Source organism: Scylla paramamosain, chromosome 41 (genome assembly GCF_035594125.1).
Source record: "Scylla paramamosain isolate STU-SP2022 chromosome 41, ASM3559412v1, whole genome shotgun sequence".
Classification (NCBI taxonomy): domain Eukaryota; kingdom Metazoa; phylum Arthropoda; class Malacostraca; order Decapoda; family Portunidae; genus Scylla; species Scylla paramamosain.
The window spans coordinates 12,781,781-12,801,966 of NC_087191.1; the positions used below are offsets into that span (position 1 = coordinate 12,781,781).

Sequence of the window (20,186 nt, forward strand, 5' to 3'; positions counted from 1 at the left end):
GAACCTGTACCTTGTGAACCTGTGGTGTCTTGGAGCAGACTGATGAGTGAGCAGGGAATGGGATGGACTACAGTAGCAGTATGTTGGCAGATGACATGACAGTCCTGCTAGCAGAGAATGAGGGGCTGCTTCAGATAATGGTGCATTAGTTCCACAGGGCCTGTGAGATGGAAACTGCCAGTGAATGTTGGGAATAAGTAAAGTGATGATGTTTGAGGGAAGTGGAAGAATGTGATTGTAAGAGACTATAGTTGTAGGGAGCTGTGAGGTGGTGAGGACAGGATACGAAAACGAGTGTGTTTAGCATCTGGGAACAGTGCTGTTGAGTGGTGGCTGTGGGGGGCTGTGAGGTGGTGAGGGGAAGGGGACAGACAGGATGTAAGACAAGTGTGTTAAGTATATGGGAACAGTGCTGGTGAGTGGTGAATGTGGGGAGCTGTGAGGTGGTGAGGGAAGGGGACAGACAAGATGGAAGACGAGTGTGTTAAGTATCTGGGAACAGTGCTGGTGAGTGATGAATGTGGGGGGCTGTGAGGTGGTGAGGGAAGGGGACAGACAGGATGGAAGACGAGTGTGCTAAAGTATCTGGGAACAGTGCTGGTGAGTGGTGAATGTGGGGGGGGCTGTGAGGTGGTGAGGGAAGGGGATATGATGGAAGATGAGTGGGTTCAAGTAGTGCTGGCTAAACATGGTGCCATTGATATAAAGATAAGAGAGAGGGTATTTTGTGAAAGACAGGCAGAGCATAGGATCACTTGCAAGTGTCTTGAGAGGGAAGGATGTTTCTATGGAGGCAAATATAGGTTTGAGGAATAGTTTTCTCCTGCCAACATTGACATAGGGATCAGAGGACGTGAAATATGGTTCAGTTTGAGGGTACTTGTTGTGGAAACGAGTTTTCTGAGAGGAGCATGTGTGGTGTTAAGATGGGAGGGCGAGAAACTGAAAGGAATGACCGTGTGTACAAGAGGTGTGGTATAAGTCCCTTTGCAATTTGTGTCAATTGTAGAGCAGCGGAATAGTTTACACATATACAGAAGAGGTCTCTCTCTCTCTCTCTCTCTCTCGTGGTGAGTCACCTTATCGTGGTGGCGGAGCTTGAAACGTGGTCGGTGGTGTCACCTTTGATGGCTCGCCAGTCAATGAAGTTACAAGTGTTCATACGGGCGTTTTTACTATTCTAGTGACAGATTAACAATATTTATACATTAAGAAGAGGAGCAGTCTTGGGGACCATGTTAATCATCTCTGTGGCTTTGGAGAACAGTCGTGATGAGAGAGCAAAGCGTTTCAGAATGCGGGCCGTAATGGAACGAAAAGACAACTCTCCACATGGATAACATGTAAAGGTACCTGCCAAAACTGAACAACTGGATTTTAATTAATGCTGACTGAAACAGACCTGGCCAATGACGGAAGAAGAAATGGGTGCTCTTCTAGTTTAGCTGATCACAATATATATAAATATGCTGTTTTTTGTTTGTCCTTCATGTGTTTGTTTTGTTACCTGTCCCAAGTGCAAGGCTTGGCTGTCAGCGAGGCGTCAACAACACGCCATATTCGCGAGTGTCGCAAAAGACTACAGCAGTCTCTTGTAATATTTTTGAGGTGTTGCGCTGCTTCGCTTCGCCTGGTGATGGCACGGCCCTCTCCACGACCCCGTGACGTGACCAGTGGCGCACTAACACGTGCGCGGCGGAAGGCAGGTACTGCTCCAGCCTCCAGTACCTTGTGCAGGCCAACCAGTGTGCCCTATGTGGTAGTGATGATGTGTGCCGCGTGGAGTGATGCAAAACTCGCCGGCTGAGGAAGTGTGTGTGTGTGTGTGTGTGTGTGTGTGATGGCGACCAAAAAAGCATTAACCAGGAATGGTGTGATAGAACACCATAGACAATACAGGTGAGGACAGCACACGTGGTGATCCAACCTCTGCAGTCACCAGGAAGCTTTGTGTGTGTGTGGCTCTGTGCAGCACCGCGTGGCTTGCAAGGTTTGCTTGCGCAGGATGTGTGTGTGTGTGTGTGTGTGTGTGTGTGTGTGTGATGAGAAGTCAACAGTGAATGGTGGAGCGTGAGGCACCATACAAAAGGGACACACACAGGTGATAAGAGCTCAACAGCACTCGCCTCTCACCAGCAGGAGGGCATGCACGGGCAGTTATACACGTGGCATTAGGGTGGACATTCAGTGAAGCTTGTCAGTGGAGAGGAGACAAGGATGAGGACTATACAGTGTGTCCCCCCTGCGGGCCACCATAGGCTAATATGGAGGTACTGGCAGTAGTAACCAACTTAATGCTGTGAGATACTAATTCTGAAATCTGATGGGTGGGGCTGCAGTGGACATTCATGACTGGCCGGGTGGACGTGGCAGGAGTGGTCAGAGGCTGTGGATGAAATAACAGTGGCAGGAGTGACCAGAGGCTGTGGATGAAATAACAGTGGCAGGAGTTCATCAGAATTATTTAATAGTCTGTCACAAAGTTTTGATTTCCAAACTTCCCTCCTTTGACTTCTGTGTTTCTCTCTGTAACTTATTCTCCAAGTTTACTCTCTGACTTTCCATTGCTGCAGTGGTACACGGTCAAAGTGGCAACTACTTTCAAGATGGAGGTTTCCACTTATCCTGTACTAGGTCCTCCAATTTTCAGTTATTTTTTTTATTATTATTTATTTATTATTTTTTTTACCTCTGTTTAGGGCCCGGCACTCTAGTGGGCCTTTTTATTTTTCCTCCCTTTTTGTTGTGATTGGTTAGTGGCACCCATACATTAAGAAAAAGTAAAATAAAAGTAGAAAAAAAAACAGGGAGTGGACAGAGGCTACAGGTGAAATAACACGCAGCCCGAACATGATGAAGGACGTGACAAATAACACAAAGGTTGTAGGTAAAATATACACACTTTATTTCCTCCTCCACCACCTCTGCCCCCCACACCTGCCGCCCACACTCAGGCTGGCTTGTACTTGCTAAGTCTTTTCTGAGGAAGTGACAAGATTTACCTATTTTCTAAAACCAACATTACATTTTTCTTAATCTTTTATAATGTATTATGGATTTGTCAGGTCCGGACACAAAAAAATAGCAAAAAAACAAAACAATCTTATTGCACTGACTTGACCAAAACAGAGAGTGATACAAATGCAGTGAGAGAGTGTTGCTGTGGTGCGTCAAGAGAACATTGAATGAGAACCACCTTATTTCTTATGAATGGTGTGTTAACCCTTTCACTGCAGCGTGCAACAACTCGCACCACTAAGAGCAATGCATGGAGTCTTTATCTGCAAGGAAGGATGATAGGAAAGAACAGATTTTGCAATTCATAGCCCCAGTAGAATGTTTGGAGGTGGGTGTGCGGCAAGGAATGTCTCAGAGTGGCTAGTGGTTAAGGAGAGATGTGGCAAACAGCAGTGAGAGGGTTAAAAAGGTGAGGTGTGGTGGTCTCTGTGCCACAAGCTTAAACTGACAAGAAAGCTGAATTTGTGAAGGCTCATATTCTGAAACACTTTGCTCTCCCACCACGACTATTTTCAAAGGCCATAGAGATGTTTAGCTGAGTTCTCATGAGTGTCTTTCCTGTTAATAATGTAGAAATCTTGTTAATTTGACACTAGAACTGTAGAAACACCCTCAAAAACCTGTCACTTCAAGCAGAGCCATTTGAAAGTAGTGGAGGTGCAGGAGAGAAGCATTTCAGAACACAGGCCTAAGATTTGTGTTCTTAAACCTTTGGTCCTCCTGTCAGGATGGTAGTCAGTGCTAAACAACAGTAGTAACATTATGCATTTAAGTATAACATCCATATCACAAAGAACACCGATTTTTCACACTGCTCCTCCCTTCCCTTCCCAGTGTGTACGGCTGGACTGCATCAGGACAGCACAGTCTTGTTCCTCTCACTCAGTTCTCCCCAGTTAGCTAGTTGTCACATCTTTCATGTCCCTCACAGTGAAAGGTATCTGGCAAGGAGACACACCTCAAGTACCTACACTACAGCACCAGAGAGGACCCGCTGCTGAGAAGGGTCGTGAAGTGTGTGTGGGTTGGAATCTTGAAGTGTGGCATTGCTGGTCTGGTACAGAGAAAGATGAATTTAAAGGTGTCACTGCCAACCACATCATTTCCTTATTTTTGTTAGCAGTGATTATCGACTTCTCTTCTCTTTCCGTTCTTGATCCAAACTCAGCCTCTCTTTACTCAATACTTGCAGGAACATTACCACTAATTATATAGTTGTCTTTTCTTCCATTCTTGGCCCAAACCCAGCCTCTCTTGACATGATACACGAACATCACAAGACCCAACACCACACTCATTCATCACAACTCTTTACAGCAGACCGTACACTTGACACACACACACACACACACACACACACACACACACACACACACACACACACACACACACACACACACACACACACACACATATATTGGGAAGGAATGTGCACCAGTGTCTCCCTTGATTCTCCCAACGTGATGCAAACAAACAGACAAACATGAGTGGCAATGAGAGGGACATGTTAGGAAAATACTGTGTGCATTTCCTTCTTTTTTTCCCCTTTGCTTTTCCTCGGTAACAAAACATGAACAAACAAACGGTAAGACTATTCAATGTACCAGAATCTCTCTCTCCCTCTCTCTCTCGCTCAGTTGCCTAATACAATGATAACAGATATATTGACTACAATTACATTTCCTCCAACAAATATGCATATACAGCTAAACACAACAATTACAGTAACTAACCCAAGTGACTCAGTAACATACAACTTCTAATATACGTAAAACTTCTGACCAGTAAGTTGAAAATATTGATATTATGCGTGTGCCGTAACAATAACCTTGCACTTTGTATGTATGTATGTTGAAATGTGGGAATTGGTGAAGTCTTTAATGCATTATGCCAGTTGTGTGTGTGTGTGTGTGTGTGTGTGTGGTGATGGTGTCTGAAAGGAAGAGAAACACACACACACACACACAGCACGTTATTCTCTTTTACCTCATAACACACACACACATGCAGACACACATTATCTCTCCCTGCCTCACACTGCCTCTGTCTAACACCCACAGTGAAAAAAAGTGTGATTCTTGATGAGACGATGAAAGACACATGATTACGCCCACACCAACACTCCAAGCCTTTCTGTTCACCTCACCTGATCCCTCACAGCCTAGCACTTCAACCCTGACCTCTCTGCATGACCTCCCTCTCTGTAATGACCCCCACCAACACTTCAGACCTTTCCATTCACCTCATCTGACCCCTCACAGTCCAGCACTTCAACCCTGACCTCTCTGCATGACCTCCCTGTTTGTAATGACCCCCACGCCTTGACAGCTTTACGAGGGTAGTTTACGATTTATTTATTTTATTTTTGTGGTTTGAATTCCTTGTGGGGTTCAAACTCATGTCTCTCTCATTGCAGGATTCCAAGACTGTCACTCTACCCACTCAGCCACAGGGACCTTTGCTCTCTCTCACTTAACCTGTCATACACTGCTCAGTCATTCAGTCCCCTTCACCTCGTCTGGGCCTCACAAACTCAACTTTCACCTCCCTGCCCCTCTCTGACTACACCTGATCCTTGCTCTCTCTCATGCTTAACCTGTCATCTTACACTGCTCATATTGTCACTCTCTCAGTCCACTTCACCTTATCTGACCTCCACATACCTCCACATCTTGATCTTGACCTCTCTGTACCTCCACTCTTTGATCCATCACCCTACTTAGCTTATACCTTCCCATTCCTGCCTCCTATACCGACCCTTGTCAGTTCCCATGTCACAAACCTCATGGGGGTCACAAACACACCACACAACCTTGAAGTAATGAGAGTTATAAGGTCACTAAGTATAAGTAAAGTAATATGTTATTGTAATATGTACATTATATATTCTGTTCTCTTGCGTCTTGCTTCACCGAATAAGTAAAGTAATGTGTTATCGTAATATGTACATAATATATTCTGTCCTCTTGCCTCCTGCTTCACCGGGGGAAGTCTGGGGCGAAGGTGAACCGGGTGCTGCACTGAGCCACCAGAGGTACTGTGTAGAGAAGGACTGAGGAACTCTCGGGGCGCAATCAGGTCAACTGTAGATTTCACCACGCAGAAAAATACACGTGTTTATTCAGGTGTGTAGTCTTAAAGGGGGTAATGTCTTTCCTCTCGTAAAACTCTAAATTAAGTAAGCTTTGGCTCTTTCGCTGTGGTATGCTACGCTTCACACCACTAGAAGCAAGTTGTTTATAACCGTCGAGAAAGAGAAGAAATGGAGCTAAGAGATTAGAACCACCAATATCCAGCCAGGGTAATGTTTGTTGATGGCTACAGAGCAAGAAGAAACCCCTCCCTGGTGTGTCATTCAGAAATAAACAAAAAAATATAGATAGCAGGAACTGTTAAGCATATATTAAGATGAGACCAGTACTGCGTGAAGCCTTAAACAATTACTTCCTCTCATATCAGGAGGGGTGACTGAAATCTGGCAAAGCACTCGCCCCTTCATTTGTGTTGCTCAATGCAGGAACTATTATGCTTAAGTAGATCAATGGTGCGGCAAGAGAACACTGCAGGCAACACCACGGGCAATACCAGACACCACCAGTCCATGCCCTTTTGTCTCTTCCTTCCACATCTCGTTTTCTATTTCTTCTCATGTCTCTTTCTCTCTTTAAATTCCTACTTCTGTATTCCTTCACTTATTTTTATCCTTTTCTCTCTTTTTCTCTTCCTTCCTATGTCTGTTTCTCTCTTTAACTTCCTACTTCTTTGTTCCTCCACTGTCTTCATCCTTTTTTCTCTTTTTCTCTTCCTTCCCATGTCTGTTTTTCTCTTTAAATTCCTACTTCTTTATTCCTTCACTTCTCTTCATCCTTTTCTCTCTTATTTAACCCTCTTGTAAATCTCTGTTCTTTCCCAACACTTTCCTCATTCCTGTGTCAGTGTCCCTATTTGTCTCTGTGTCCCTGCCGCTTCCCTCTCCACCTCATGTCCCTTCCTTTCTTCAGTAACAGACCATCACCATCACCACTACCACCACCACCACCACCACAGCACACTACCACCTGCCAACAACACAGCACTTCAGCAACAAACAGAAATGCAAGTAGGAATCATAAGTCACTTCCGAGAGCTGTGAAAAAGGTTAACTCCTCTCCTTCTGTCTCTCACTCTCTAGTAGGTAAGAGCAATAAACACCACCTGGCATTCTCTTCCCTCACCCTCCCGTCTTCCTCCACCAACAGAGACGCACGTACGAATCAGGAATCAGTAGTGAAAGAGGTTATCAGTCAGTCACTTGCTTCTGTCCCTCACTCTAGCATGTAAGAGCAACTAACATCACCTGGCATTCTCTTCCCTCGCTCTCCTGTCTTCCTCCACCAACAGAGACACAAATACACACCAAGAATCACTTCCAGTAGCAATGAGAGAGTTACAATTCCCGCCTCTCCTCTCCCTGACGGATAAGACCAATGAACGTCACCTGGCATTCTCTTCCCTCCCTCTCCTCCTCAACCAACAGAGACACATCAAGAATCACTTCCAATAGCAATAAGAGGGTTACAATTCCCACCCCTCCTTCTCTCCCTGACAGATAAGACCAACAAAATCACTTTCCCCTCCCTCACTCCTTCTCCTCTCCCAACAAACACACAGTACACATTAAGAACCACTCCAGATGCTAATTCTGCTTGGGAGCCTCGTACACCCTTGCCATGAGAGCTCTGAGGATACGTCCAGGTAACTTCTGGTTCTCACGGATCAGCGCAGCCAGACTTTCTTGTATTCGCTCGGCCAGTTCCTCAGGGGACTCTCCCGGCTTGGGGTATATTGGCTCCCCCAGGTGTGTCCTCAGCTGGGGGTATTAGGGGGTTGTGAGATGGGGAAAAAAAGGATGTTATTACTATCATTATTGTTATGTAAGGGGGGCACCGGTCAAGGACGACAAAAAGTAAAAATAAAAAGTACGAAAAGGGCATCATAATTGGAGGATAAGTGTCTTGAAACCTCCTGCTTGTAAGAGTTTAAGTCACAGGAAGGAGGGACTACAGAAGCAGGCAGGGAGTTCACAGTTTGCCAGGGAAAGGGATGACTGATTGAGAATGTGTGATTAAAGGTTGTTTGCACCAGTAAGGAATTTAAGAGTTAGTTCATTTTTTTTTTTTCCTTTTCCTGCGTAAGAACTGTTGACTTAAATAGGGTAAGGAAAGGTTAGGTAAGGGTCTATATAAGAATCAACAAGTTATTTACCTATTACTATCATTATTTAATTAAATTTCATTCTACTTATTTATTTATCATTAATATTTTCACTCATTTTCTTTCAGTGATAGTCTGGCCACTCACCTTGACAGGGAAGCCACCATAGATGGGCGCACAGGGGAACCTCAGCTTCTCGTACAGGGTGACCCACAGACGCTGGGGCCATGCTACCACTCGGAATGCCTCGCGGATGTTCTCAGTGAAGGCTGGCACGATGGGCTGCATGGGGCCAACAAGAAGAGGTGACAGAGGAGCAATTTTAATACAAGGTATGGAGAGGTGCAAGTATGAGGTTTGTGTGGGGGAGAAGATTGAGTACTGTGCAGGGTGGGGGAAGCATGCTGGTGTAGGTGAGAGAGGGTGGAGAGCTTTACTAATGCTGTTTCTCTCTTTCCTTCCCTCCATTCTCTCTATTTCTCCCTCCTTCCTCCTCTGGTTCACTCACTGCCACACCCTGCCATCCTTTCTCCCCTTTTTTACTCTCTTCCTTCCCTTCATTCTCTATTTCTCCCTATTTCTTCCTCTGCTTCACTCACTGCTACAGCCTGCCATCCTTCCCCTCCATTTCTCCTGTTCTTTCCCTCTCTTCCTTGCTCCCTTTTCTTCTTTCCCTCTTCCCCCTCCACCCTCCAAACCCTTCAGCACTTACGGCATTAGCTCCGAGGGCCACTTTAGCATAGCCTGTCCGGTTCCCCCACAGCAATTGGTAGTTGTGGTCCGAGAACTGTGCCTCTCTCACCCCACCCGGCGAAATGCTCAGGATGTGGTCCTCCGAGAGTGTCTTGATGCAGGAGCTGATGGTGCCTGCGGTGATGTCAAAGGCCTCCAGGATCACCTTCCAGCCTGTGTGCGGGTTAGGTTAGGGTTATCATCACTATTTTTTTCTTTTTTATTTATTTATTTATTTATTTTGTGATGTCAAAGGTTACCAGGATCACTTTCCATCCTGTGTGGGGTCAGGTCAGGTTAAGTTAGATTTATTATCATTATTTTTCTTCATTTCTTTATTTATTTAGTTTAGCCATACAGTTAGGTTATGTTAGCTGAATAATACAAGTGGTAATATTAGTCTAGGTTACGTAAGTGATGTGGGTATGATTAGGTTAGGCCAGTTATAGATAGATAGGGTAGGGTAGTTAGGCTGGTTCAATAATATAGGTTAGTTAGGTTAGGTTAGGTTAGTTCAGTTAGGTTAAGTTAGGTTAGGTTAGTTAGGTTAGGTTAGGTTAGGCAAGTTTATGTGAAGGAAAGAGCAAGGTTAAGTGCGTTTATTAATACAGTAAGTAAATAAGTAAGATTAGTAAGTTTATGGATAGTCAGTTAGGATGAGTTAACTTAGTAATAGGGGTATGGTTAGGTTAGGCAAATTTATGAGTAGGACAAGGCAAGGTTAAATGCGCTTATTAATACAATAAGTAAGTAAACAAGCAAGCAAGGTTAGTTAAGGAATAGGGTCAGTTAAGTTGAGTTAGTTTGGAAATAGGGGTACAATTAGATTAGGCAAATTTATGTGTAGGACAAGACATGTTAAATGCGCTTATTAATACAGTAAATAAGTAAAGAAGCAAGCAAGGTTAGTTAAGGAATAGGGTCAGTTAAGTTGAGTTAGTTTGGAAATAGGGGTACAATTAGATTAGGCAAATTTACGTGTAGGACAAGACAAGATTACGAGCATTTATTAATACCATAAGTAAGTAAGTAAACAAGGTCAGTTTATGGACAGCTTCAGTTTGGATAAGTTAACTTTGTAATGACAACATAATTACGTTAGGCAAATTTATAGGTAGGGAAAGGCAAGGTTAAGTGCGTGTACCGATACAGTAAGGGTGGCCACTGACCCGGCACCTTCTCCAGGAACCTGTCGCCCACACAGTGAATGAGGCGGCCCTTGACGATGATGCTACGGGCCACCAAGTAGTAGATGTCAATGGGGATGGCACCGTGGTAGTAGATGATGAGGCAGCGGCCCCTATCTGGCAGGTTCTCCAGGCCCCGTACCTCATACCCTGGGAAGTAGAGAGAGAGAGAGAGAATTATGGTTCTTCCTGTTTTTTTATTTATTTATTTTTTTATCCTTAGTGCCTGTATAACATGTGTGTGTGTGTGTGTGTGTTTTGACTTATCTCTGGTTCAACCTTGGGGCGCGCTAGTTCTTTGGTCCTTCCTGTTATGTGATTGTAAGAGTATTTTGTTGAGTGATTACAGACAAGGTTAGGTTAGATTAGGTTAGGTTAGTACTGTAGGTATGGCTGGGTTAGGTTAGTCAGTGGGTAGGTTAGGTTCATAATATCAGTCTGGTTAGTTTATATGGCCAGTTTTTTTTTATGTACTAACTCGATAAATATGAAAATGGCTGACTGACTCAATATTGAACTAGCAGGGTTACTGGGACAGGCAATAAATTAGACTTATGATAACACACACAGACAGACAGACACACACCATGCCAAATGTAGCCATGTGCGTCCCAGATGAGCGAGATGAGGTACCGACCACCAGCCCAGGGGTCACGGTGCTCTAGGGACTCATGCAGCACGTGGAGAAGGCTGCGTCTGTGTGGCAAAGCAGAGGAAACCTTACATTATCTCAGAATGTAATTAATTCTCATAACTTTTAAACCTTAATTCCACAAAACATCCTTCATCGCATTATCTCCACCTCCTTCTCTTTCTTCTAACTTCATGATAAAATGTTCACTCACTACAGCATCTCCAGGCCTTCTTGTGTCTCCTCCTTCCCTCCTCCTTCTCCAGAACACACACACACACACACACACACACTCAGACTTTATATATAACTGTTCTTTACTTACAAATTCAGTATAATCAAACATTCCCTCAGCACAGCATCTCCAGGTCTTTCTTAAACATATCTCCTCCTCCTCCTTCTTCTACCCCCTTAACACACACACACACACACACACACAAACACACACACACACACACACACAAAAACAAGCTCCTTACATGCAACTTTTTCAAACTTTCATTGCTTTTAACCTCAACACCACACAAAATTCTTCACCACAATATCTCCACCTCCTCAATCTCCTCCTTCTTCCCCCGGCAGGACCCTCACCTCCTCTGGAAGACGTAGAGCAGGAAGGCGGAGAAGTAGAGGAGGAGGAGGATGACGCAGGGCAGCACCACCACCACCAAGAGGGCCGGGAACACCAGCGACCACACCCACCCAAGGTACAGGAGGTCCATCTGCTGCCCTACACACACACACACACACACACACACACACACACACACACACACACACACACACACACACACACACACATAGAGAGATAGTTAGTTAGACAGATAGATGTTTTAATTGATCACATACACACACACACACATGTTTTTGAAAGGTGGTAAAGTTCTCTCTCTCTCTCTCTCTCTCTCTCTCTCTCTCTCTCTCTCTCTCTCTCTCTCTCTCTCTCTCATTACTGCAAAGGGTAGGACTAGAGAAAGAGAAGGCAAACAGTAGATAATTAGGTGTTTGCCCCATGCCACATCACTGCAGAGGGTGGGGGGGATAGAGAGGAGGAGGAGGAGGAGGAGGAGGAGGGAGCCAATGAGATGTTAGCCCTGCATCACATCACTGTAGAGGCTGGGGCTAGAGAGAGAGAGAGAGAGAGAGAGAGAGAGAGAGAGAGAGAGAGAGAGAGAGAGAGGAATTAACCCAGGCATCATGTCATTGCAGGAGGGTGAGGGCCAAGGGACTCACCGATGAAGGCACTGGCGGCCAGCGTGACGTTCTTCACCAGGGCGCAGAAGCTGGAGGAGTCGTCACAGGTCATGTTGGAGGCGGCTGCTGACAGGGAGGGAACACGTAGGTAAGTAGTGATGATGGTAGTAGTTATAAGAATGGTAGTAGTAATAGTAGTAGTAGTAGTAGTAGTAGTAGTAGTAAGCTTTTTTTTATTTTTTTTATGTTGGAAGGACACTGGCCAAGGGCAACAAAAATCCAATAAAAAAAAATGCCCACTGAAATGGCAGTCCCATAAAAGGGTCAAAGCAGTGATCAAAAATTGATGAATAAGTGTCTTGAAACCTCCCTCTTGAAGGAATTCAAGTCATAGGAAGGTGGAAATACAGAAGCAGGCAGGGAGTTACAGTTTACCAGAGAAAGGGATGAATGATAGAGAGAGAGAGAGATTTGCCTGAAAAATAGCTGAGATTACTGAAATATTCTTAACCTACCAATTTTGAGACTACCCGTGAACAATACAGCCGTTCCTTCCAAATTATAATCAACATAATTAAATGAATGAACAAACTTTCCTAAACCTAACCAAACAACGTGTCACTTCAATATTACCCATGGAAGAGCGATTATAAGCTCACCAGGATTAGAGGAGGCGAGGTCAGGTCACGTTTGGTCAGGTGTGTGCTCGACCTGAATGAAGGAATGTCTTAGTCATCACCTCTGGCCTATTTTAACCCTTCTTCAGGTCATTCCCTTCAGTAGAGCGGCTCCAGGTGGTCAGATCAAAGGGCGGGAGGGGTCAGGGGTGGTGGTCAGGTCACGGTGAGGGAGTAACGGTGAAGGGTGTTGAGTTTTGTTTATGTTTATGAAGGGAAGATCTGACGGAGGGAATGTTAGGTGTGTCCTTTCCAACGGGTCTACCTCCTCTCCTGTCAGCTGTTTGTACCGACTTATTGGTAAGACTTTTTTTTTTTATGTAGGAAGGACACTGGCCAAGGGCAACAAAAATCCAATAAAAAAAAAATATGCCCACTGAAATGCCAGTCCCATAAAAGGGTCAAAGCAGTGGTCAAAGAGAGTGTGACAGGACAGAACCCTGAGGAACACCACTGTCAATAAATTTAGGAGAAAAACAGTGACCGTCTATCACAGCAGCAATAGAACGGTCAGAAAGGAAACTTGAGATGAAGTTACAGAGAGAAGGATAGAAACCGTAGCAGGGTAGTTTGGAAATCAAAGCTTTGTGCCAGACTCTATCAAAAGCTTTTGATATGTCCAAGGCAACAGCAAAAGTTTCACCAAAATCTCTAAAAGAGGATGACCAAGACTCAGTAAGGAAAGGCAGAAGATCACCAGTAGAGCGGCCTTGACAGAACCCATACTGGCGATCAGATAGAATGTTGTGAAGTGATAGATGTTTAAGAATCTTCCTGTTGAGGATAGATTAAAAAACTTTAGATAGGCAGGAAATTAAAGCAATAGGACGGTAGTTTGAGGGATTAGAACGGTCACCTTTTTTAGGAACAGATTGAATGTAGGCAAACTTCCAGCAAGAAGGAAAGGTAGATGTTGACAGAGAGAGCTGAAAAGAGTTTGACTAGGCAAGGTGCAAGCACGGAGGCACAGTTTCGGAGAACAATAGGAGGGACCCCATCAGGTCCATAAGCCTTTCGAGGGTTTAGGCCAGCGAGGGCATGGAAAACATCATTGCGAAGAATTTTAATACGTGGCATGAAATAGTCAGAGGGTGCAGGAGAGGGAGGAACAAGCCCAGAATCGTCCAAGGTAGAGTTTTTAGCAAAGGTTTGAGCGAAGAGTTCAGCTTTAGAAATAGATGTGATAGCAGTGGTGTCATCTGGTTGAAATAGAGGAGGGAAAGTATTTATTCATTGGATTTGCGGTTTTGGATCAGATTTTATTTATTCATTTATTTTTGCTATTACTATAAAAAAAAAAAAAAACATTGTCAAGTAGGTTATAATACACGTACTCAATGGTCATTACTCACTATCATTTTCTCCACGTGATGCCTATGAAGAAAATACTTACCCGAAACTGACTGGTTCTCTCTGTCCAGCCTCATCACCTTTGTCTGAAGCCCACGCACTAGTAACTGGGACAAAACATAATTATTTGATGCGCTCTGCTGCCTTTTGTCGACTTGTTCAAGAGTGGGAAGTGCGTTTGGGAGTTTGCGAGGATACTTTCATGATTGGGGATAGTTTAACAAGCACTGTGACCTTTGAAAACAGTACTCATAACACACAACGCACTAGTAATTGGGACAAAACATACTTGATGCGCTCTGCTGCCTTTTGTCGACTTGTTCAAGAGTGGGAAGTGCGTTTGGGAGTTTGCGAGGGTACTTTCATGATTGGCGATAGTTTAACAAGCACTGTGGCCTTTGAAAACATTACTCATAACACACAACGCACTCAAATGGCATTAAGTAATCTCTATCGTTACTTTGCAAAATGGCACCACTTCCCTACCCAAGCATCCTCACACAGCCACCGCTACGTCAGAACACGCCTTTCAACAGCGGAAGGTATGAGGAGTTTTCAAGGTTGCATTTGGTGAACAGCGATAGTTTAACAAGCATTCTACACGCTTAGGAATCACTGCGGCCTTTAAAAAGAGTCTTGGTGAGAGAGCGAGACATTTTCAAACACCAGCCTTGGATTGCACACTCGTAACGCACAAAGAACGCACATTTACACACTAATGCCATCAAGCACTCTCTGTCCTAACTCAGCAGAGAACCATCGCGCGTCCACACCTGACGTCCCTACACAAACACCCCACACCTGTGCACCTGGGAACACCTGTCGCATCACCTGCCCTGAATCACAAGCTTCCGGTCACACGAGAGGCAAGGATAGAGTCACAGTGATGCTCTGCTCTTAATTCTATGTGACCAGTATGCAGGAAAACTCTTTGCTCTCTCAACACGTTACTTTCAAAGGCCACAGATAGTTAGCCGGGTTATTAAGAGTGTTTTTCCTATTAGTAATGTAGAAATCGCGTTAGTCTGTCACTGCAACCATAAAAACATCCTTAAAAACCCGTGCCACTTAAGAGGCTGGCAGCTTCAATATAGGCACCATTTTTCTTCTTTTTTTTTAGCCTTTTTGTTGCGCTTGGCCAGAGCCGCTCTACCTCACACCAGGTTAGCGTGACAGCTCTAGGCAGCGTGCTTCACTTCACCTCAGTCCAGGAGACGTATTATGAAACACTCCAGCTCTGCACCTCCACTACGTTCCAAAGGTTCCAGTTGAAGTTACACGGGTTTTTAAGTGTTTTTATGGTTCTAGTGACAGATTAACAAGATTTCTACATATTTAACGGGAGAAACACTCGCGCGAACCTGACTAATCATCTTTGTGGCCTTTGGTGAGAGCAAAACGTTTCAGAATACAAGTTTTACGTGTGTTTTTACGGTTCTGGTGGAAATAACAAGATTTCTACATAAGTAATAGGAAAAACATCCTTAAGACCCCGGTTGATCATCTTTGTGGCCTTTGAAAATAGTCATGGTGAGAGAGCAAAGCGTTTTTTTTAATACGGGCCTGCCTGTAGCCTCTGCTTGGTCTGTTATGAAGCGCTTCAAGTGTTTACAAAGGCAGGGTTCTCGTGTCAACTTTATTTATTCATTTATTTATTTTTTTTCCCTATCATGACGTAGAATTCAGGTTGTTATTAGTATTTGTGAAAGCCCCCTTGATAAATAGAATAGCTTGCACTACAGCCTGGTCATGTGAGTCGTGATGAAACGCTGAAATTTTAGAATGAGATGTTTCTTATCGCCACGCCACCGTTAGGCTATACTTGTCAGCTGATTGTGTGCTCTCTCTCTCTCTCTCAGCATATAATAGTAATTTTGTAATGTAATGGTAGTTTAACAAGAATTCTGTACCATGAGAAAAAAAAGAAAGGAAAAGAAAACTACCTTGGAAACTCCCGATTAACCTTGTGACCTTAGAAAATAGTTATGAAAGAAGAGCGTTTAGGAATCTCTCTCTCTCTCTCTCTCTCTCTTCAACGTTGTACTCCGACTTCTTACAAAAGGTTTTAATTGAAGTTACACGGGTTTATAAGGATAGTTTATTATTATTATTATTATTATTATTATTATTATTTATTATTATTATTTATTTATTTATTTACGGTTTCATTAACAAACACAAAATTTGGGCGAATCTTTTATTTGAACTTGCCAAATGAGAAATGGACATCATGAGGCGATAAAAAAGACAGAATCACGAAGGCACAATACACCAACAGTCAAAAAAGTTAAAAAAAAAAATGCCCTTACACACACACACACAGACAGACAGACAGACAGACCCACAAGCCACGTCAGACAGCCTATTCCCTGTTACTGCCTTCGCCTCTTGCTATCCATCCTCTCAAACAGCTTACGGATCTGTACAATGCAAGCAAGCAGGTTTCCAGAGGCGTTCAGTTCCTCCTGCAGCTGAGGGAGGGAGGGCAGGGGCGGCTCGGACCCCAGCAGTGTGTACTTGTCTTCCTCCAGACTCAGGTGCACCATGTACTCTGCGTCTGGGTTGGAGTGACTCACCTGCAGGGAATGGACAGGCTAGGGTTCACAAATCAAGGGATATTTGAGTTTTTTTTGGGGTTAGATCTAGGGATATTTGATTTTTTTTTGGGGGGTTAAATCTAGGTTAAACTCTGGAACTCCCTGCCTGCTTCTGTGCTCCCTTCTTCCCTTCTTCCTTTGTCCACCTCTCTAATGCAAGTTAACCAGTATTTTCAGTCTTTCATCCCTTTCTCTGGTAAACTCTGGAACTCCCTGCCTGCTTCTGTGTTTCCTCCTTCCTGTGTCCACCTCTCTAATGCAAGTTAACAGGTATTCTCAATCTTTCATCCCCTTCTCTGGTAAACTCTGGAACTCCCTGCCTGCTTCTGTGTTTCCTCCTTCCTGTGTCCACCTCTCTAATGCAAGTTAACAGGTATTCTCAATCTTTCATCCCCTTCTCTGGTAAACTCTGGAACTCCCTGCCTGCTTCTGTATTTCCTCCTTCCTTTGTCCACCTCCCTAATGCAAGAATTAACCAGTATTCTCAATCTTTCATCCCTTTCTCTGGTAAACTCTGGAACTCCCTGCCTGCTTCTGTGTTTCCTCCTTCCTGTGTCCACCTCTCTAATGCAAGTTAACAGGTATTCTCAGTCTTTCATCCCTTTCTCTGGTAAACTCTGGAACCCCCTGCCTGCTTCTGTATTTCCCCTTCCTGTGACTTGAACTCTTTCAGGAGGGAGGTTTCAAGACACCCTCCAATTCTGGATGACCTCTTTTGACCTCCCTTTAGGGGCTGACAGTCTCAGTGGGGCCTGTTTCCACCCTTTTTGTTGCCCTTGACCAGTGCCCCTCGTACATGCAGTTCATCCTATATCATGACTAGTGGAGACCTTGAAATGCATCTCAGTGGGCCTTTTTTTTAATTAGATTTTTGTTGTTTCTTGGCCAATGTCCCTCCTACATAAAATAGATAAATAAATAGATAAAGAATCATGGGAGACAAAAACAAACGAAGCCCATACCTGTGTGAACTTAAAGACTAGAGTGTTGTGGAGGCAGGCAATGTCCAGACCCAGGTGTTTCTTGAAGAGCTGAATGCTGGTGTCTGCCTGGCTCGTCTTCCTCTGAGGGCAAGTGACAAGGTGCATGTTAGAATCTCACATATTAGTCTGAATGGTGCTGTCTACCTGGCTCGTTTTCCTCTAAGGACAAGGTGACATATCAATCTGAATGCTGTTGTCTGTCTGGCTCGTTTTCCTCTGAGTGCAAGGTGATAAAGTACAAGTTATAGGCTCAGATATCAATTTTTTATCAGACCCTTTCATCTTCTGGCTGCCCTCAAGCTTAATGACATGTGCTGCAAGCTTAGACAACTATATGACACTGCTGCCATCAAGCTTTGTCAGAAAGTCTCCATCTTCCCAACTCCTTGTGTTCCCTCACCTGGTTCTCGAGCTTCACCTCCGATACCAGTGACTCCTCTTTCTTGACATTCTCCACACATTCAGCAAGTGCTTTCTTCTGTGCATCCAGTTCCTCCTCCTGCAATGAAGATGTGGTGAGGTAAAGCTGGCAGAGTTGTCCACCTCCCTTCACGGTTCATCACCACCTTTACTTGCTACATCAGTTAACCGGTATTCTCAGTCATTCATCCCTTTCTCTGGTAAACTCTGGAACTCCCTGCCTGCTTCTGTGTTCCCTCCTTCCTCTGTCCACCTCCCTAATGCAAGAGTTAACCAGTATTCTCAGTCATTCATTCCTTTCTCTGGTAAACTCTGGAGCTCCCTGCCTGCTTCTGTATTTTCTCCTTCCTATGACTTGAGCTCTGTCATGAGGGAGGTTTCAAGACACTTATCCTTGAATTTGGGGACTTGCACCTCAGTGGACCTTTTTCTTTCCCCTCTTACATATAAAAAGGATTGAGGAGTGGTGTAAATTAATGTAGCTGAGACTATTATGAGGCCACATGAAGGAGAAGCAGGAAAGAAGACTAGTTTTGCGTGTTATGAGGTAAACCATTAAGTATTGCAGTGGAAGAGCTAAGCAAGGTTAAATGAAGCCAGTGAGAGATAAATAAAAAAGAGAGCAAGCCACTCATCACCCCATCACCCCCCTCACCCCCTCACCTTTCCTTGTAGTACCATGTTGAGCTTCTCCAATTCCCTCTCTAGCTGCTGCACCCCATCCTTGTTCCTGGTGTGTGTTTCCTTAGCCTGCCGGATGGCCTCTCGTAGCTCTTGTGTCTTCTGCTTTGTCTTCTTCCTCTCCTCTGCAGTGACAACACCTGGTTATCCTCAACACAGCAGAGAGAGAGAGAGAGAAGGGGGGAAGAAGAGGAAATTAAAGCTATCTCCTCTTCCTCCTCTCATCCTCCTCTTTCCTTTATTCCTCTCTCCTCCTCTTCCTCCTCTTCCTTTCAGATTTTTCAACACTTAACACTAAGAGGACATTGGAAGAAATTGTACAAAAGGGAAAAAAGAAAGTGAAGGAAGATATGCCTGGCTGACTGATTGACGGATTGACTGACTGACTGATGGACTGACTGACTGACTGACTGACTGACTGACTGACCGACTGACTAATTGCCTGACCAAGCTGTGATGGAGGGAACATTCACAGCTTTACAAATAAACAGCAAAATAACTTAAGAAAGGCGGGACATTACATACCTAACTCAATCCTATGAAAATACAATTAGGTAGCAACACTCTCTCTCTCTCTCTCTCTCTCTCTCTCTCTCTCTCTCTCTCTCTCTCTCTCTCTCTCTCACCCAGGGCGTTGAGTATCTTGGTTTCTAATTTCCGACATGTGGCAGTAACGTCGGTCTCCACAGAGGCAAGGAAGCGCTGCACAGTGTTCAGGTTGCTGGTGTTGTTCCTGTGCACCTGCCGCTGTTCAGCCTCATAGTTCACCTCACTCTCTGCCTCCATGCTGCCGTGTCACGCTGCTGCAATGGTGAAGGTGCTGAATGTTATAAAAAAATACTGGGTGTGACTTGAAACCTCCCTCGTAGTTGAAAGCTGCTAAATATATGGATGAAATACACCATTATATAAACAAAGGAGCCCTGCTACGTACGAGGGCCCAGCCACGAATACCGTCACAGGGACCACAATACTTCACGAGTGCCGGGACATTCAGCCTGGGATCACAATTTCCCATGAGTGCCGATCACGCCCACACCCCAACACCACTCTAAACCTGGCCAAACATAACGTCAACGTAACCTAACCTACATAAATTTGTGCATATTCAAAACACTACCCATAATCCTTTACCTCCCTCCCAATCATCTCCAGTCTTCTCTTCCCGTCACTTCCAGTCACCTCACCACACATACACACAGCTCCACTCACCTTTCTGTTGGTGTGCTGTGTTGTAAACTTGTTATAACAGACGCAAAATATCAGCTGTGTTTGAAATTGTCGGTGTTGCTGATGATGATGATGGTTGAGGCTTTTGCTGTTGTTGTTCAGCCTTCCGTACGGGACGTCTGGCATCTTTCCTTTTTCTCTCGCTTTCCTCTTTCCCTTTTTTACCGTTTATTTTCTCTCTTATTAACTCAGTTTTACGTATTTTTGTCTTTCTTTCCTCGGTATGTTTATTTTCAAAAAGGTATGTTTAGTAATATCAGAGAGAGAGAGAGAGAGAGAGAGAGAGAGAGAGA

The 20,186-nt window shown here is 44.3% G+C and overlaps 2 protein-coding genes across 7 annotated transcripts; both read right to left on the reverse strand.

Annotated features, from left to right (window-relative positions):
- Positions 1-2,881: 2,881 nt before the first annotated feature.
- Positions 2,882-14,737, reverse strand: LOC135092806 (DGAT1/2-independent enzyme synthesizing storage lipids-like). 5 transcript variants are annotated; one of them, XR_010263077.1, is made up of 9 exons: positions 14,026-14,737; positions 11,995-12,081; positions 11,353-11,491; positions 10,717-10,826; positions 10,113-10,280; positions 8,924-9,117; positions 8,359-8,493; positions 6,997-7,867; positions 2,882-6,904 (listed from the first exon to the last, which is right to left on the reverse strand). XR_010263077.1 is itself a non-coding variant. In XM_063991497.1 (8 exons), the coding sequence occupies exons 1-8, from the start codon at positions 14,057-14,059 to the stop codon at positions 7,694-7,696; spliced, it is 1,038 nt and encodes a 345-aa protein (XP_063847567.1). In that variant the 5' UTR covers positions 14,060-14,737; the 3' UTR covers positions 2,882-7,693. The 5 variants fall into 5 exon arrangements, 4 of the variants coding, with proteins under 4 accessions (XP_063847567.1, XP_063847566.1, XP_063847569.1 ...); XM_063991497.1 differs by having other exon boundaries at positions 2,882-7,867; positions 11,995-12,078; XM_063991496.1 differs by having other exon boundaries at positions 2,882-7,867.
- A 1,428-nt stretch (positions 14,738-16,165) lies between these two features.
- Positions 16,166-20,034, reverse strand: LOC135092807 (myosin-1B-like). 2 transcript variants are annotated; one of them, XM_063991501.1, is made up of 6 exons: positions 19,876-20,034; positions 19,290-19,466; positions 18,646-18,788; positions 17,963-18,061; positions 17,542-17,643; positions 16,166-16,558 (listed from the first exon to the last, which is right to left on the reverse strand). In XM_063991501.1, exons 2-6 carry the CDS (start codon positions 19,447-19,449, stop codon positions 16,355-16,357), a joined length of 708 nt encoding a protein of 235 aa, XP_063847571.1. In that variant the 5' UTR covers positions 19,450-19,466; positions 19,876-20,034; the 3' UTR covers positions 16,166-16,354. The 2 variants fall into 2 exon arrangements, with proteins under 2 accessions (XP_063847571.1, XP_063847570.1); XM_063991500.1 differs by having other exon boundaries at positions 18,646-18,803.
- Positions 20,035-20,186: the final 152 nt, after the last annotated feature.

Coding starts and splice junctions, on each gene's coding strand:
- LOC135092806 (XM_063991496.1), bottom strand. CDS start 14,059: ATGAGGCTGGACAGAGAGAACCAGTCAGTTTCGG. Junction 12,082..14,025: donor AGAGAACCAGTCAGTTTCGG/GTAAGTATTTTC, acceptor CCTCCCTGTCAG/CAGCCGCCTCCAACATGACC. Junction 10,827..11,352: donor CTCTACGTCTTCCAGAGGAG/GTGAGGGTCCTG, acceptor TTTGCCACACAG/ACGCAGCCTTCTCCACGTGC.
- LOC135092807 (XM_063991500.1), bottom strand. CDS start 19,449: ATGGAGGCAGAGAGTGAGGTGAACTATGAGGCTGAACAGCGGCAGGTG. Junction 18,804..19,289: donor CAAGATACTCAACGCCCTGG/GTGAGAGAGAGA, acceptor GAGGATAACCAG/GTGTTGTCACTGCAGAGGAG. Junction 17,644..17,962: donor AGGTGAAGCTCGAGAACCAG/GTGAGGGAACAC, acceptor ACTTGCCCTCAG/AGGAAGACGAGCCAGGCAGA.